This window comes from Pan paniscus, chromosome 9 (assembly GCF_029289425.2).
Source record: "Pan paniscus chromosome 9, NHGRI_mPanPan1-v2.0_pri, whole genome shotgun sequence".
Taxonomy (NCBI): domain Eukaryota; kingdom Metazoa; phylum Chordata; class Mammalia; order Primates; family Hominidae; genus Pan; species Pan paniscus.
Window position 1 is genome coordinate 77,123,567 of NC_073258.2, and position 18,106 is coordinate 77,141,672.

At 58.5% G+C, this 18,106-nt stretch overlaps 1 protein-coding gene across 1 annotated transcript in view; it reads right to left on the bottom strand.

Annotated features, from left to right (window-relative positions):
• WNT11 (Wnt family member 11) overlaps nucleotides 1–18,106 on the bottom strand; it is a 50,448-nt gene that overhangs the window by 12,580 nt on the left and 19,762 nt on the right. The window contains exons 2-6 of the mRNA XM_003814710.6: nucleotides 16,865–17,193; nucleotides 16,104–16,171; nucleotides 13,944–14,076; nucleotides 11,225–12,127; nucleotides 7,206–7,379 (exon numbers count right to left, since the gene is read on the bottom strand). Of these exons, the coding sequence (XP_003814758.1) occupies nucleotides 7,206–7,288 (83 nt within the window). The 5' untranslated portion in view covers nucleotides 7,289–7,379; nucleotides 11,225–12,127; nucleotides 13,944–14,076; nucleotides 16,104–16,171; nucleotides 16,865–17,193. The remainder of the gene's footprint in view (nucleotides 1–7,205; nucleotides 7,380–11,224; nucleotides 12,128–13,943; nucleotides 14,077–16,103; nucleotides 16,172–16,864; nucleotides 17,194–18,106) is intronic.

An 18,106-nucleotide genomic window follows, 5' to 3' on the forward strand; every position in this document is an offset into this window, starting at 1 on the left:
TGTCTCAAAAAAATAAAATAAAATAAATTAAAATAAAATAAAATAGAAATAATTACTACTTCAAAAGGCTATGATGAGGCTGGGGGTTGTTGCTCATGTCTATGATCTCAGCTACTCTGAGGCCAAAGTAGGAGGATCCTTTGAGGCCAGGAGTTTAAGACCACCCTGGGCAACATAGTGAGAGCCGTCTCTACCAAAAAGTAAAAAAATTAGCCGGGTGTTGTGGTGCATGCCTGTAGTCTGAACTACTTGAGAGGATCACTTGAGCCCAGGGGTTTGAGGTTACAGTGAACTATGATTACACTGCTGCACTCCAGTCTGGGTGACACAGTGAAACCCTGTCTACTTAAAAAAAAAAAAAAAAAAAGTCTATGGTGAGACTTAAATAACAGAACGTAGGCAAAGTGTTTAAAACATTCATAGATGTGTAATCCCAGCAATTTGGGAGGCTGAGGCGGGCAAATCATGAGGTCAGAAGATCAAGACCATTCTGGCCAACATGGTGAAACCCCGTCTCTACTAAAATACAAAAAATTAGATGGGCGTGGTGGTGCGCGCCTGTAGTCCCAGTTACTTGAGAGGCTGAGGCAGGACCTGGGAGGCAGAGATTGCAGTGAGCCAAGATTGTGACACTGCACTCCAGCCTGGCGATAGAGTGAGGCTCCATCTCAAAAAACCAAACAAACAAACAAAAAATTCATAGATGAAGCTAAGTCCCCTGCTTGTTGCCCAGCAAGTATTGGACCAGACAGAGTGAGAAGGCCTGGGTTCTCACTCCAGCTCTGTCCTCTATGTGCTGTGCAAACTTGGGCAAACTATTGCCCCTCTCTGGGCATCAACTACAACGTGGGGACCTCTCAGGGTCCTGCCAAGGCTGAATGATATGTGCTACGGTAAGTACTCAATAGGTTCTTTCATTTCCTCCTGCCTCTCACGCTCTGCCATGCCCCACCCACCCTATAACCCCCAAAGATAGAAACCTTCCCAGGACCCAGAAAGCAGGGCCTGGTGTCTGTGGTTAGGGCGGCGTGACTCGCCCTGTGTAAGATCAACTGTGGTGTCCAGGGCAGTCTCCCCTCACTGCCACCCCCTAAACTATGAGTCGGGAAATGTCTGGTGTGTCTAGATGCCAGCATCCGGCACAGGTTGGGCCACACAGCATCCCTCAGACGCGGTTTCTTGACCTAAATGGAACTGTTCTGGCCTGCCCTGGCCTCACCTTCTTGGGGAACCTGTTGCTGAACCCTGCCTTACTTCCTGGGTGGGCTCTGACCACACAGAGGCAAACGTCATCACCTCAGTGTGTTTCCCAGTTGTCAACAGCTCTTCCACCTCCACCCAGCAAACCCTGTCCCTGCGTGCGGTGCCGTCATGGGGTAAACAGCTCCACATGGGCATGGCCCTTCCCGGTTGACAGAGCCTCCCACTTCACACCTCAGACGGCAGCCCAGAGGGGATGATCAGCCCTGCTTTAGGGGCTGTGCTTGTCCAGCACCCCCCAGCAGGCCCTGTCATCCTTCTTGGTGAGGCTGTCAGTCCCTGCAGGCACTGGGGTCACTTCTCTCTGGGTCCCCACTGTGCTTTGCTCTGAGCAGTCCCCACCCAGCCCGTCCTGAGCCTGCTCTGCCGCTTGCCCTCGCCCAACTTTCTTCCCGCTCCTTCTGAGCCAGCTTCCTCCATTTTCAAATGAGAAGGAAAACGTGGGTGACAGCACATCAGCGCATGGCCTAGCAGCAGGCTCATGGCACATCGTGGGCGTTCAGGCAGTGAAGGCAGCCTCCTGTGTCTTTCCCTGGGCTCCGGCTCAAGCCACAGGGTGGGACGATGGGGGCTGAGCCTCTTCCTGGGGAGCTTAGTGCAGACAGCTTGTGAGTGCTGGGTGCTGCAGCTCTCAGGGAAGGGAGCCTGGTGCTCCTGGTGCCTGGGTCTCCTAGGCTGGGACCCTGGGGTGAGCCCCGGAGCTACCCTGGGTCTCAGTCTTTCCATCCTCCCCAGAAGGCTCAGGGAGAAGGTGCTGTCAGAGCACCTTCCAGACGAGGCTCAGACTCCCCAGGCGGCCCAAGGGTAAATGAGAAACAGATCCAGAGGCCCTGGTGGGCGCAGAGCAGTGTGAAGGCCCAGGGGCCCGCCTTGGAGGCTGACGCTGGGACAGGAGCAGGCTGCCATGTGTACCAGGGAGGCCACCCGCCCACAGGGGCTGCAGGCAGAGATCGCAGGCGGGAGGCAGCAGATTCCACTCCCGAGGAGGGCCATGCGGTCATCTGGTAATTAGTGGTAATGACCGTTTCCAAATAAATCCCCCTTGGGGAGGTAATCAAGGATTAGGATGGGAGGCGGGGGAGTTCTCCTTGTGGACATCTCGCTCGCTTCACTCCAACAGACCCCTAATTGGAAACATTTCAGTTTATCTGGGGGTGGGGGCCTGGGGGAGAGGGTGGAAGAAAGGACAGGAGGGAACGCAGAGTTCACAGGCGAGGCCCGAGCTCAGGGCCCTACCGGGGTGGCAAGGCCTCCTCTCATTCAGGAGTTGGGGGCCTTGCTGGGACTGGCTGGGGCAGAGACCTGGGTTCAAGCTCTGGCTCAGCAGCTCTCTCCCTATGAGACCTTGGGCAAGTCACTGCCCCTTGCTCCACCTCAATTTCCCCATCCATACTGCTCAATGCTTAAGAACAATGCAGGCTCTGACATTGGTAACACAAGCTGTCAAATGACTTCACTGAGGTATTTTCCTGGTGGTGCCAGCAACCCTACCCTCAGGCCGCTCTAGGGGACCCGGCCCCATGTAAGGCAACTTCAAAGAAGGGCTTCCTTCCTGGACCTGCACTTCACAGCATCCCTGTCCCTCTAGGCACAGGGGTCAGGTCACATGATGAATTCTAGGCCAGAGACCTGGCAGCCAGGTTCAGGCTCCTTTAAGTGACCTGGGCCCCAAGTTCCCTCTCTGCAGTTCTGCAGCTCGGCCGCCCACGGTGCTGAGTGGTATTGCCAGACCATTTCCAGGTGAGGCTTCGGCAGAGCTGGGCTCAGAGGGCCTCAGAAGGTGCCCCCATCAGCGCCACTCAGAATGTAGCCTGGCAGCTGCCCACCCAGGGAGAGAGATGGGGTGAGGTCAACAGATGGCGATGAGAGAGACCCTGATGCCCACATCTGTGCTTCTGGGATGAGGAGGATGCTGATGAGGGCTGCGGGCTGGCTTAGGGACTCAGTCTTGCCCTGGAATCCCCATGCTTCTGCATCTGTGGACCCTGCTGACCCTGAGGTGAGAGAACAATTGAGTCGAGGAGATCCTGTTCTCCCAACCAGACCTTTGTCCCTCCTTTCCCCGTGTCTCTTTGGGCTTTCCTGGGCCCCACCTCATGCTGGTGCCCATGTGGCAGGGAGAATGGAGCAGGAACCCAGGCTCTAGGCCACCCAGGCAAGCCCAGCCTCTCCCCAGGCTTCCGTCTACTCCCCTGGGGCAACCTTGGGGAAGCTCTCCCTCCATGACTCCTCAATTAACTCCTCAATTAGGCTCCAGGTCCAGGAACCGGGGAGAGGTCTAGGAACCTCGGAAGTGCCCCTTCTTCACCAGCCATCCCAGCTTGGGGCTGCAGCTGCCCGTTCAGGAAGAAGAAGCCCCTGGGGCCCCACAGCCTGAGAGTCCTCCTGTTCCCTCCCTCCTGGGCTTTGTCCCAGGACTCCAGAGTGAAGAGGGACCAGTCCAGCCCTTGTCCTCACTGTATAGATAGAGAAATGGAGGCTGATGAAGGGCCTTGAGCCTGCAGATCCAGTCCTGCCTGGAAATGACACTGGGTCCCCTTCACACCTGACTGCCCAGACCTCAGAGATGGAAGCCTGTCCCCTTGGCCTCACACATGCTGACCCACCTGTGCAGCCCATCTTGCAAAGGTAAAGCCCTAACAGGCCTTGGTCTGATGCTTCTCAACCAAGAAACCAAAGGGCAGCTGCCACAGCATCACGAACTCCCACTGTGCAAGTGGGGAAACTGAGGCCCGGAAAGGGCAGGGCTTGCCCAGATCTGTACGCAGCCAATCAGAAGCAGAGACAAGCTAGACCCCAGGCCTCCTGCATCCTGAGGTAGGGCTCCTTCTACCTCTATCTTAGAGCTGAGGAAACTGAGGCTCAGAGAAGCTAAAGCGATTGACCTGCAGAACTCAGGCTGGGCCTTGCAGTCCCAGTCTGGCGCTCCTTCCACCCTACTCTGCAGCGCCATGGCCCTCTAGAGCCTCCTGGCCCCACCTCCGTGGGAGTGGCAGGTGTGGGACTGCCCAGGGAAGGGGGCGGCCTTTATGGATGTTCCCAACCAGCCTGGGCCTTTCCTCTCACCCCACCGCTTCCGTGGTTCACAGGAGAGTGGGACTCCCCTCAAACCCTCCCCCTACCAGGAAAGCCAAGAAGGGGGTGGACAGCCCAGACCCGGGACCCCGAATACTTGAGGGGCTGGGAGTCTTCTGGTGCCTGGCCTGGGTGGAGGTAAGGTAGGGAAGGATCCCCAGGTTATTTCTGGGCAGCCTCTATGGGCAGCCAGGTTCTGATCCCCTCTCCCCAGCCCCCATCCCACCAGCTCAGCCTGCATCCCAGGCACCCACCAGGTGAGCATTCCAGGCCACTGGGCCATGTTGGCTTTCAGTTCCTGTGCCAAGTGCCCCTTTCATCTCCAGCTCACTCTCCAAAGCCCAGGCCAGCGGAGGCTCCTGGGTGAGTCCCCGGCTTTCCAGACTCACTGAACACTTCCCTGCTCCCAGCTGTGCTGGGACTCCCTGTGCCCAACAGTCCACAGAGCTAGGCAGCTTAACTCAAATCCTGCCTCTACTACCTCTGAGCTGTGACACCCTGCTAGGTAGAGTCCCCCATCTCTGTGTCCCCCAGTCTCTGTTTCCTCTTCTGTGCAACAGGGGTAATAGCAGCACCCACCTCACAGGGTGGTTGGGATATTTAAATGGAACAATATACATAAGGCACTTAGAACGGCGCCTAGCACAAAGTGAGGCCATGTGTGTGTAGACATATATGTACATATACATAGATATATGCACGTGGCCTACACACGTGTATCTATATATACACATGCATACACAGATAATTGTTATTCTTAAACTCCACCCCTTTTCCCACCTCCCCCTCTATCTTAAACTCTAGCAAGACTTTAATCCCCTATTGCTAGACTAGCAGTTTCTCACAGGAGTGCAGTATGATCTAAATTACATGACCCAAGCTCTCGGAGCAGCGTCTGGGGCACTTAGGAGTAGGCTCTTGTGGTGCCTGGTTTCTCCAGGTCTCCCCGCATGCGCTGTTTGGCCTCCAGGCTTCTGCTCGTGCTGTGCCTCCCGCCTAGGATGCCTGCTTTGCACTCCATCTCTGACCATCCAAATCCTCCCTGTCCTTCCAATCCTGGCCTATGCATCTCCCTTAGATAGAACTGATCACTCCTCCTCTGGGCTGCCATGCTTCCTCTGCTAGGACACAGACCATAGTCCACTTTGTGTTTCTATATGTCCATCTCCCCCAAGAGCCTGGGGGCTTATTTAAGGCACACAATGAGTTGTACCCATTTCTGTGGCAGCCTGACTTTGCAGTGGGGACAGAGGACATGGATGTCAGGTTTAGCCAGCCGTCCATCCCACCACAGGCCAGCGTGGGGGCTTGCGTGCATCATGCCCTTTGCAGGGTCTCGGTGTTCCCACTGTGGAGCAGGGATGATGGCAGTGACCCCACAGGACTCTTATGGGCGGCAAACGACACCCAAGCCCAGTGCAAGGCCTCTGACGCTCCTTCAGCCAATCCTCTCCTTCCCTGGACCTTAGTATCCTTATCTGTAAAATGGTGGCAGTGGATGAGAGAGCTTGGACTCGCTGATCGGATGTCCCTGCCAGCTGGAACAGTGCTGGGTACCCCATTGCAAAAGGAAGGTGGCTGGTTTCTCACAGAACTCCTCAGGGACAGCTGGGAAAAGCTAGTGCCCAGGGCTGGGAGATTGCTGAGACCAGGCTTCTTGTAAACAAGAAAGGCAGGAAGACGGGGTTCCCTCCTCGAATCGTCAATTAATCAATAACTTGGCCTGAGAAGGGGCAGGGCCAGTGACCTCCAGACTGTTTGCTGGCGGCGCAGCCACTATCACCCTGTCTTCCAACTAATTCACAAACCCTTTGCAGCGCCCTCCCCAGCCCCCACAACCTGCCCCCTGCTGTCTTATCTGCAGGCTCCCTGCCCCGGCCCCAGATTCCAGACCCTTGTCCTGTCCTGGACTTTCCCTCTGAGGGAGCCCCTCTGCCCACAGCGTCCTCCTCTCCATTGCCCGAACCAGCCAACTCCCGGCAGCGCTTCAGTCACCAGAGGCACAGCCCCGGAAAAGCTTCCCGGTGTCTCAAATCTGTGTCCCCACTAGGTGAGCTTCCTTCCTCTAGGCCTCCAGATTCCCGCTCTGGTTTCTCCTCGGGCACTTGGACACTTGTGGAGTTATTTACAGCCTGGGCTTATCTCTCTCAACTTAGAGCGCAGCTCCTCCAGGAAGGGGCTGGTGTTTACTCCTCTCTTCACCACCCCCAGCCCCCTGAGCAGGCACTCCCTTCAGCTCGGCACCAAGCCTCTCTCTCCCTCCTACCCCTGCGTGAATAATTTCTATCTAAAGGAATGCCCTGCACATGTGCACAGTGGCATCTGACAGCTTCTGAGGTCCTTTCAGGAGCCTCTTCTCATCTGATTTGAGGGAGGTGGGGAGTCTCACCTTCCTGTGACAGAGGAGGACAAGGAGGCCCCAAGAAGTAGAGTGACATTTTCCCAAGGTCACCCAGGTGGAGGGGTCAGGAGTGTCTCAGCGGAACTCCCGCTAGGGTCAAGGAGACTGACTGACAAGGATCGCTCCTGGGCTGGCCGCTCTGGATTGCGCCCCCTGAACAGAATGTCTTTTTCCATCTGCCCCTGCGGAGGTGGCCAGAAACTCCGTGGCCCTTGCGCCACCGTCAGCTGCACAGGACCAGGCGCTTCCATTGTGGTCCACGCCCGTCTCACTCCCTCTTCGCAAGCCTCCGGGAGGCAAGGACATTTTACAGAGGAGGAAACGGAGGCTTAGGGATGACTTGCCCACGACCGCCAAGCCAGCTTAGGCTCCCGGGTCTTGGTGCGCTCGCCCCATCCAGGGGACCCCGAAACGCCCTCCGCCGCCCCAGTCCCCGGCCTGTGCGCGTGGACGCGGGGTCCCTACTCACAGCCACTTGATGCCATAGCACACGCCGGTCTGGAGCGCCAGGGCGAAGAGCAGCGCCTCGCAGACCTGCGGCCGCGCCCTCATCGTCGCGCGGCGGGCGCGCCCGGGGTCACACCCAGGAGGAGCCGCGCCGAAGTCCTCCGCCTGCACGGCCGCCGCTGGTCCTGCACGCCGCCTGCAGCCGGGGAGAGCGGAGGCGGCGGGTTAAGGCGGCGCGCGGGCGGGGGAGGCGTTTTATTCAAATTACAAAGGAGGGGTCGGGGCCCGGGGAGGCCGAGCGCGGCGGGCGTCCCCTCCCGCTCCGCCCGGCCGGGGGACGCGTCCCGCGCCTGGCTCGAATTAGGCGCGGCCGAAGGCGTGTCCCCCAGCGTGGCCCCGGGCCCCAACGCGCCTTCGAGCCCCTCCGGCCGGGGCAGCCGGAAGGAGGGACAGGAGGCGGCAGAACCGGAGACCCCAGGAGAGACCGGGCAGACACAGCGAGAGGGAGAAGGACGCTCAGAGGACAAGGCTGAGAGCCACGGAGACAGAGGGGGAAACCCGGACAGACGCAGACCTGGGACGGAAAGGAGAGGAATGAGGAATCAGGAGTCCAGGCGAGGCAGCAGAGTCGAGGACCCAGAGCTGGGGCTTATCCCTGCAATATTGAGCATTAGTTAATAGGGCCTCGGCAATTCTCCTTCCCAACCGTGTTTCAGTTTACCTCCTCAGTAAGCTGGGGCAATTCGGGCACAATTCCGCTTTTATAAAGAACGTTCCCTGGCCGGGCAGGGTGGCTCACGCCTGTAATCCCAGCACTTTGGGAGGTCGAGGCGGGCGGATCACCTGAGGTCAGGAGCTCGAGACCAGCCTGCCCAACATGGCAAAACCCCGTCTCTACTACGAATACAAAAAATTAGCCGGGCGTGGTGGCGGGCGCCTCTAATCCCAGCTACTCGGGAGGCTGAGGCAGGAGAACCGCTTGAACCCGGGAGGCGGAGGTTGCAGTGAGCGGAGATTGCGCCACTGCACTCTAGCCTGGGCGACAAGAGCGAAACTCCGTCTCAAACAAACAAACAAACAAACAAAGTTCCCTAACACGATCGCATCTGCTCCTCCCAGCACCCCGTGAGATAGGCACTATCGCTGCCTCATCTCACAGATGAGGAAACTGAGGCGCAGAGGTGGGGTTCAGCTAGGGAGCGGCAAGCCGGGTGTCCGGCGAAATCAGGAAATGGGGCTTGCTCGGGGCCCTGCTTTCTCGGTGTGGGAAGGGGAGGATGGCAAACGGGATGGTAGGGCTCTTTGTACAGTGAGGATTCCGAGTCTCCAAGTCCGTCTTTAGCCGCTCCACTTTGGAGGGTGGGAGTGGAGGCATGCGGGCTGGGACTGGGCAGCCCCGCCTTAGCGAAGCGGGGAAGCTCGCGGGGCTGGCGCGGTGTTGCCTCTGGCCTCCAGGCGGCGCCCTCGGGCCGCGGAGGAGAGGCTGCCCCGCCCGCCCGCAGCCCGCGGAGCCGCTTTCTCCGCTTTTTCTCTCCTTCACTTCATTCTCACCTCATTAACTCCCTTCCCAGCTTCTCCCAAATTTACCAACACCTGGCGTTCGCCCGGAGTCAGACACAGCCCCAGCCCCTCTCCCCTCGGGAGGAGCAGAGACAAAGGGATTCCTTTCTAAGGGTTTGGGGAGTTGGAAAAGGAGGCGCCCACGGTAGTGGGGGCGCTGGAGCAGAAAAGGGACGTTCTTATCTGGCTCTGTGAGCTTGGGCAAGCCCTCAGCCACCCCAGCCTCGGTGTCCCCTCCGATAAGAACGAGGAATGGGGCTTCGCCGTGCGTCCCCCGAGGACCCCGTCTCCCTGCAGCCTGCGGGGCTCAGCGCCCCTCTGCTATTTGCACCGCGACGCCACCTGCGTGGCGCGTTCCTGCGCGTGGGTAGTCAGCACGCAGAGATGGGAAGCCCCACTGTTTTCTGGAGCCTGTCGGCAAAACCCACAGGAAGGCGAGGAGAAGCCTGGATCGTACAGTTTTTTTCCTCCGCAGAGCCCCGCAGCTAGCGCCCAGCACAGGGGCGCCTGCGACAAACATGCCGTCAAGGCTGGGGGTCTCAGAGGGGTTCTCGGTGTAACCCAGTCCCGTCCTCCCACCCAGCCTGTATCCAAATCCTTTGTCTTCCTGGTCCTGCAAGTTTCTTGCACTTCTCAGAACGAGAAAAATATCCGCTGGATATGGAGGGGGGAATCAAAACTCCTGTCACCGTCTTCCCCTCTCCCAAAGTGCGCCGCCCCCCGAAGGCACCCGGCATTCCTGGGTGGGGAGGGGGCGGGGGCTGCAAGAGGACGGAGGCGCGCGGACTCACAGCGGGGGATCTGTGTCCAGCCTGGTCTCCCAGGGAGAGGAGGAGCCCCCTAGGTCGCACAGCGGACGGGGACCCAGGCCTCCAGCCCCGCCCAGCTCTTTCGGTGCAGCCCCGGCTGTCCCAAGGCTCTCCCTCCGCCGCCCAAGCTCGTCGCGCGGGGAGGCAGCGCCTGGCCCGAGCCTCTGGGTCCTGACGGACTGTTCCTGTCCCTTGTACGAGCGCCCGGGACAGCCGCGCAGGCCACGGGGTCACCCTCCGCCTGAGCTCGCGGGTCAGGGTGCACGCGCCTCCTGAAGCCCCCAGCCCGCCAGGGGGCGCTAAGCCGGGGCTCGAGGAGGGGGGAATCGCGGCTGCCTCCTGCGTCGCGGGCTGGGGTCAAGTCCTCTTCCTGGGCCCCCGCTTCTCCGTCTGGGGATGGGACAACGTGTCGAGGGAGTGCCCCCTGTGTCCTGGTCGTTCTATAGGACACTTGCCGTGGGCCGCCCTGACCTGCCCGGCCCCTTGCTTGGGGCCGGGCGCGTAGTGGGCCGCGCCAGGCGTAGCACCTTTGGAGAGCGAGAGGTCACCTCCTCGAAGTTGGTCCGAGCTACCCTGCCTGCAGCGGGCCCGGGAGGCGGCCGCCTGGGGCTGTGCACAGGGAGAACACCACGAGCGCAGCGCCGCAGCCCAGCGCCGCCAACAGGTGGTCATAGGCCCGGGCTGTGGAGGACTCTGGAAAGCCGGCCGCTGGGACCAGGCCACGCCGGCGAGGACTTGCGGGGCCCCCCCTACCCCGACGCCCCACGGGCACCGTGCACCGGGGCCGATTGTCCGCGCGGCGCGCAAGGTCGGCACGGGCGGGTCCCGAAGCCTCCCGCCACGCAGCTCACGGAGCTGACCCCGCCAACCAGGGACGCCGAGCGACGGCTTCAAGGTTACCTGCGGGGCGGGGCGAGGCCGGGCCTGCCACCCAGCTTTGACCCCAGCCGTGAGGCTTTCGAGAGACGTCTGCTTGGCTGCGCACGCTGCGCCGGGTCACCCGGGAGACGGGTTGTTTTGGAAGTGGGAAGGGTGGGTGGGAGCACTCGAGATCCCTCCTGCTAACCCCCTGGAGCCGGACCCTGCACGCCCAGGGCCTTGAGGGACACCGAGGCACTTCAGCCCCGGGGGTGGGAGGCGTGGAGCTCGTGCGCGAGCTCAGCCAGATGTTCCGGGCGGTTGCAGATGTGCCTCGGGGCCGGGGACAGGACTTTCCTCCTCCCTAGTCCCCAGCCTGGAGCTCAGGTCAGTAAACAAACTCGGTTCTCCCCCTCCCCCCGCCGCCCCTGGGACCCGTTCTCAAAGCCAGGCTTCTGCCCCCATCCCCAATTTACTAGGCGCTGCCGCATTTCTTTGCCTTTTGCCACCCTTTCCCCCCGCCCACCACACACACCCTCTGTCGCGGGATCCAAGTCCCCCACCCCCGGGGGTGGCTCGGGCATGACCTCATCCGCCGAACGACTGGGAAGGAGGGGGTCACCTGGGGTGCGGGGGCAGAAGAGGGGGGCCGGGCCGGGAAAGTTCGAGGAGGGCCGCAGGAACTGCACAACCCACCACCGTCCCGCGTCCCCCTAAACCCCGCGTCCCCAGGCTCCCGAGGCTTCACTCCGCAAAGGGGAACTCTTCGGAGTGCTGCGGGGGAAAGGTATGGAGGAGCGCTTGGTTTGCTTACCCGGGAGTGGGTGCCCAAGGGGGTCGTGGCGGGTGCGAGAAGCGTCGTCCCCCTCGGACTCGGGCGCCCCCAGCCCTGGCGGGTTCCCGCTGAGCGGCTGCCCGCTGCCCGCGACCACTGCTCACCTCCCGGGGCGCTCGCCAGGCGCGCCCTGCGTGCCCGGGTGCCCCGGCCTGCCCAGGGAGCGGCGAGTGCGGTTTCCAGCGGGCCCGTGCGCACTCCGGCTGGGCGAGCGGCGAAGGCGCCCTCTTCGTGAAGCGGCGCGAGAAGGACGCCGGGGATCCTGGCAAGCTGCGGCAGGCTCAGGACCCGCGCGGAGTCAGGCGCGGACTCCGGCTGCTCTCTGCTGCGCTCAGCTCCCGTGGCCTGTGCTCGCCGCTCGCCCGAGCTCTCCTCCTCGCCTGGCGCGATCTCCGGCGCGAGCCTCCCAAACTGCTTTATAAGGCGGGCGGCGGCTTTGATCCGCCCACGTCAGCGCGTCGCAACCCCACCGGGTGGCCCCGGCCGCGCGCGGGGGGCAGGGGCGGGGTCCCCGCGGACGCCACTGACCTGCGGCGCCCGCCGCTCCAGAGAACTTAGTACTCTGTCGAGTTACAAAGGGGGACTCGCTTACTACAGCTGGTGTTTACTAAGCGTGCGTGCTGCGTGCCTGCGACACGCGTGGGGCCCGGGTAAGGCCCATCTCGAATCGTCGCAGCAACCAGGCAAGGAGCCTCAACTGGCAGGGGGAAGTCAGACTTGGGTCTCAGTCTGGAGCCGGGGCATCCTTAGGTGTTGGTCGCGCAGCGTGGTTACTGTAGACGTCTGAGGTCCCGAAACCTGCCTTCGTGTCCTAGTCCTGGTCCTTCGGGGGGCCATCTCTTCTGGCCTCTGGTTCCAGTTGTGGAAAAGGAATCAACGATCCTGCAAGAGAAAGAGACACGAGGACTCCGCGCTACAAAGCCCGCTGTAAACCTTAGGTGTGGAGCTGGGCGGCGTCCCAGCCGTTGGGGTGACTGCTGGGGAGTGTTCTGGACACAGGGGAGGGGGAGCAGAGGAGGACTGGGTTTCCTAAGTTAAAGGAGCCTAGAGAGGCACCTCCTGCGTCGAGTAGCCCAGGCGTGTGGTGCTTCTGGGACCCCCTCACTTGGCCTCCCCTGAGCAGACCAGCTGCTTACCCCACAACATGACTGCGATTTCTAACTGCCCATCGGGTGCTGTGGGTTCATCCATGTCTCCCCCTCCTTCTAGGGGCCTCAATCCCAGGACGTCCTCAAGGATAACTGGTTCATTAGCAGAAAGGGAAATGGAGACTTAGTGAGGACACGGAGCCTGTCTCAGGTCCCCCAAAATGCCTGACATTCTTTTCCCCATTCTTTGCAGCTGCAGATGAAGTGGCACTCCTAGGCTGCCCCACACCCAGCTACAGGTACCTCCACATACAACACAAACATCTGGGCCCACAGTGCCCACAGCAGCCTCCCAGCCATACCAGTACTCCCACACAGCCAGTCCTCACACACAGGCTGGGGCATATCACCCCGCATATGGTTACAAACACACTCGGGAGATACCAGGACATATCATCTGCCCTCACGCACAGTAGCACAGAGGTGTGAAATGGCCGTACACACATCATGAAGGGGAGGCTGCACACAGACCACCTGCGCGCACACAGTTCACGTGCAAACATGCATGAGCTTCCATGCACACACAGCTCCCAAGTGTACAATGCCAAACATGTACTTCTGCACACAATCACAGGGATACCCTTTGGAACATACGCTGGGACACCCCCATCTCTCATGCCAGAACACTGGGGCAATCTGATCAAAAAAGCAGTGGAAAGACAGTGGGGCTTGGGGCATTGAGGAAGGGAAGGCGGGGGCTATTCCACCTAAGAGGCAGAGAGCAAAGGCCTCCGGGGGCCCAAGAATGTCTTTAGCTCCCCTGCCCCAGGCCCCCTGGCCACTTCAGTCAGAGCCATTCCAGGTGGTCTCTGTCTGATTGGGATGCACACCCCTCTGCCCATTTAAGAGGCTCAGTCAGTTGCCTCCAAACATTTGCAGCAGTCCTCCTGCCAGAAATCCCCTCTGGCTCCCAGCTAGAGTAGAAATGGAAGAATTTGGAGTCATGTAAACTTGGATTCCAATACAGATTTTGCCCAATTTTATTTTTAGCTGTGTAATCTTGAGCAAGTTGCTTAAATTCCCCAAGACTTAGTTTTCTCACCCACAAAATGGGAATAATACAATCCCATGGAATCCTCTACTTCTCCAAGATCAGGATTAGTATTCCCATTTCACAGATGTGGAAGCTGAGGCTCAAAAGGGAGCTGATATATGAACCCAGATCTCTGGCTCAGACTCCACTATGGCTGGTGGCTCCCAGTGAACACATGGGGGAAGGATAGTGACTTTCCATTGTCTTGTGGGGAGTTGAAGGAAACCAGCAGAACATCCCATACTCCTGAAGCTCAGCCCTGCCCCCTCCTGCCACCTGCCAGCTACTCAGCTGTGTCCTGTGGATCAGGACCCAGGCATCAGCTAGGGCTGGAAACCTGCCTGGGGAGGGGAGTAGGGGGAAGGGCTATGAGAAAGTGTTGCCAAAAGCTTGCATTGAAAATCAAGGGAGACTTGGGGTGAGGGTCTGCCCCTCCCTGCACCCAAGTCTCTCCATTTGCATAATAGGCAGTAATTGAGAAGAATTTTGTTTTCATCTTTAGAACCAACTGACCTACCCCCTTGCCGTCCCTTCTACTTCCCTCTGTCCAGTCCTCCTCAAGGGCCACTGTGTATCTGGCTTGTGCTGGCCACCTGGGCTGCAGGCTCCTCTTCAGAGGGGATGAGGCCCCATGCCCCTGGCTGCTGCTGCTGTGGACGTGGATGTGAATATATTTTTCTTCTCAATCAGCCCAGGCGATTCTGGTGATCTGATCACCCAGACATGCTGGGGGCTTCCTGTCAGCTGGCTTCTCAGCCCCTGCCTGACTGCCATTGGCCAGGGGCACACCCCTTTCCCCCCACCCCCGTCCTGTACCCACCCTGCCCAGGGAGGCACCCAGGCTGAAAGGACATGGAGGTAAGGGCAGACAAAGTTCCATTCACCATGCTGACCTTGAGGGACCCCTCTGCCCACTTCAGCTTCCTTCCCTTGAGGCCAAAACCTTGGTGGAGATGGTGGGGGGCAGTCACCTGTTTCCAGGGGCACCGGATGGGGGTGCAGGAAAACTGGTTGCAGTCCTGAGCCCCGTCACTAGTTTGCTGTGTGATGGCAGGTAGTTTTTTTGCTTTGTCTGAGCCCCAGTCGCCCATCTATAAGTGAAGGGTTGAACCTCTAAGGGCCTTTTCAGCTCTAGAACCCACACATCTTGGGGCTCCTGACCCAAGAATGCTGTGTGACCACAACCCCAGATGTCCCCCCAATGCCTTCTCTGTCTTCCCTAAGCCCACTACCCCTACTCAGACCTCAGCACTTTATCCCTCCCACAACAACAAAGGCTTTTCCAGAGAAAGCCAAAAGCAGCCAGTAAGGAGAAGGGTCAAGATCACGCACCCTGGGCCACGACTTTTCGGTGTATGAAGGGGGGATGTGGTGGGGCACCGCTCAGCTCACTGCTATCGCTTCACCAAGGGACTCAAAAGAGAGTGACAGCTAGCTGTGGTGGCTCACGCCTGTAATCCCAGCACTTTGAGAGGACGAGGTGGGTGGATCACTTGAGGTCAGGAGTTCAAGACCAGCCTGGCCAACATGGCGAAACCCCATCTCTACTAAAAATACAAAAATTAGCCAGGTGTGGTGGCAGGCACCTGTAATCCCAGCTGCTTGGGAGGCTGAAGCAGGAGAATCGCTTGAACCTGGGTAGCAGAGGTTGCAGTGAGCCAAGAAGGTACCACTGCACTCTAGTCTGGGTGACAGAGCAAGACTCATCTCAAAAAAAAAAAAAAAAAAGCGACAGTGTTTTGCTCCACTTTTGCTGTGTACAGTCTCTGTGGCATCATCCACAAGCACACGCCTCTCCCTCCCATATCTGCGGGTTGGCTGGGGGCAGCTGGCATGGGCTGGACTCATGGGTCCCAGGCTCCTGGTTGGGTTTGGACCTGCTCCATAGATGACTCTTTCTAGCTGGAACCAGCACTCCCTGGGCCATGCTCTTCTCACCACCAAACCAGCCTGTGCCATAGGACGAGCCATGAATGTGAATGAAGGAAGACCACAGGTACTCTCCCTCTCCCGACCCCAGGCCACCTGGCAGATGCTGGCTTCCCAGAACCATTTTTGTTTTGTTTTGTTTTGTTTTGAGACAGAGTTTCGCTCTTGTTGCCCAGGCTGGAGTGCAATGGTGCAGTCTCAGCTCACTGCAACCTCCACCTTTTGGGTTCAAGCGATTCTCATGCTTCAGCCTTCCAAGTAGCTGGGACTACAGGTGCCCACCACCACACCCGGCTAATTTTTGTATTTTTAGTAGAGACAGGGGTTTCACCATGTTGGCCAGGCTGGTCTCAAACTCCTGACCTCAGGTGATCCACCCACCTTGACCTCTCAAAGTGCTGGGATTACAGGCATGAGGCACTGCACCGGCCAGAACCATGTTTTGAGATCCCTCATCCTGGTCCTGGACACATCTCGAGGGAGGGCAGGGCAGGGCAGAGGCCGTCATCACCATTTCCCATTTCTCACTGGTTACAATGAGACTAAAGCGTACTGCTTCCACCACCAGGGTGCTTTTAGAAAGGCCTTTCTGAGAAGACACATGAACAGGGGGTCTGAGCAGAGGAACCCAGCCCAGCTGTTTCTGGCATGCCCTGTGAGGCCAGATCTTCCAGGCAAGGGTGGGGTAAGGGGACAAAATAGCAGCAGGCCTGTCATCAGAGCACCTGGGCCTGGCTGTCAGACTCACCTCCTCCACTTACCCACCGAGGGACTCCGGGGAAGTCACTCAGCCTCTGGGATCCTTAGTTTCATCATCTGCAAAACAGAAAGCCACGAAACCACTCCTTCTCGATGTTATTGAGAAATAATGTTGTAAGAAGTCATATTGGTTGAACAAGCACCTACTGTGTGCTAGGCAGTTTCTGTGCCTATGCCTGAGACAGGCATTGCTCTGCAGATGAGCACACTGGGCCAGGTCTGTCAGGTAATTCATACAAGATCTCTCTGTCAGTGAGTGGGCCTGGCTGCAAACCCCAGGTCTGTGGGTTTCTGGAACCTCTGCCTACTGCCCAGGGTAGGGTATGTCCTCCTCCTCCCCTTCAGTTACCTCAGGGGAGGTATTGTTATTTTACAGGGCTCAGGGAGCAGGCCTGGGGGCACCACGGAGAGATGGGAGGTATCTTTCCTGGGTGCACATAACAAAATGCCACCCGTCATGTCTACTGAGGGCGTCACGTCTGAAAGCCTGCTTTCAACTCTCAGTTGTTTAATCATGGTGGTGGCTGCTCAGGAGACAATGTGTGTGTTTCTCAGGCCTCTTTCAGCTCCAGGAGAGAAGAAACCCAACCCCAACCAGCTTCAACACCAGAGAAACTGGTTCCTGCAGGAGAAACTGGGGTGGCTGGTGGCCCTACTGCACTCAGGAGGGTTCAGGGCTGGTGCTGGGCCCCTGGAGATGCTGTGCTGTCTCAAACTCACTTCTCCTTCTTCTCCTCTCTTTGAACTCACCCGGGCCTCATTTCTCCCCATTGGGATGCAGCCACCAACAGCCCCAGTTAGAAATTCCAGTCAAATGAGACCTTTGTCTCCTTGGGCCTCTGAATCAGTCCCAGGGAAGGCGGCTGATTGGCCTTGTTTGAGTCACACGCTCTCCCTTTGATGGACATCTGTTATTGCCACGGGAAACTGGCTCTGGGCATGGCTGGGTGCAGCGCCTGTCACCAGAAGAGGAGGCATAGGAAGCAGTGGGCCACAGGGTCATTTGTGTCAGGATGGCAGTTTCTTTTATGGTTGGGCCTCTGCTTCTCTGATATGTGTACAAATCAGCGTCTCTGCACCTGGGAGAAGAGAGGCGGCATAGTCTGAGTTTCACCCCATCACACGCACACACAGGGCCAGAGACCTACCATGCTCAGTGCCCTGACTGTACACATAGAGAAACTGACGCCGAGAGAAGGGTCGCACATCACTCGGTTAGTGGTGCAGGAGACAGATATCAGGTCTCCTGACATCCAGGCATAAGCCATGCAGTTATTTGTCACTGGTTCTGAAGCCTTTCTGAGCAGGCCAGTGAGGCAGCTTTTTAGTAGCACCAATTCCTCCCATCCCAGAACATAAAGACTCTTTGGAATGTGACTCCATGCAAAAGCGAAGGCTCTGTCCCCACCCCTCCATCTGGGCTGACCTCATGGCTTGCTTGACTAGTAGATGTAGCCTGTGTTCTGCTGCCCAGGACTCGGGGCCTTGCAGCTTCTGCCTTCACCCTGTTGGGGCCCAGCCCAGCTGCAAGGTCAGAAGCCCAGGCTGGGGCAGAGAGAGGCCTTGCTGTATCGGCTGGCCCATCAGTCAAATGCAGCCACGCGAGCGAGCCCAACAAGGTCAGCAGAGCTGCTGGGTCAGCCCACAGAAGCAGGAGAGTCAATTATGGCTTTAAACTACTAAATCTTGACATGGTTTGTTATGTAGCAATAGAGACAAGAAGCAGCCAGGCTTAAAGAGTGAAAAAGCTAAATATATACACAATTATTTGTCTAATGTCATTTCAGAATCTTAGAATCTTACCGTTGGGCCACCCCCTCTCATAACCCCAAGGTGCTGGCCACCAGAGGCCCTGTAATGTCTCCACTGATCTGGGGCAGCATGTGGCCAGTGATAGCTCTGTCATGCGCTGCTATGTCCCCAGTACTGCACCAGGGCTGGACAAACAGTAATTGCTCCAAAGTTGCCAGGGATTGGAGCTCACTCCCTCCA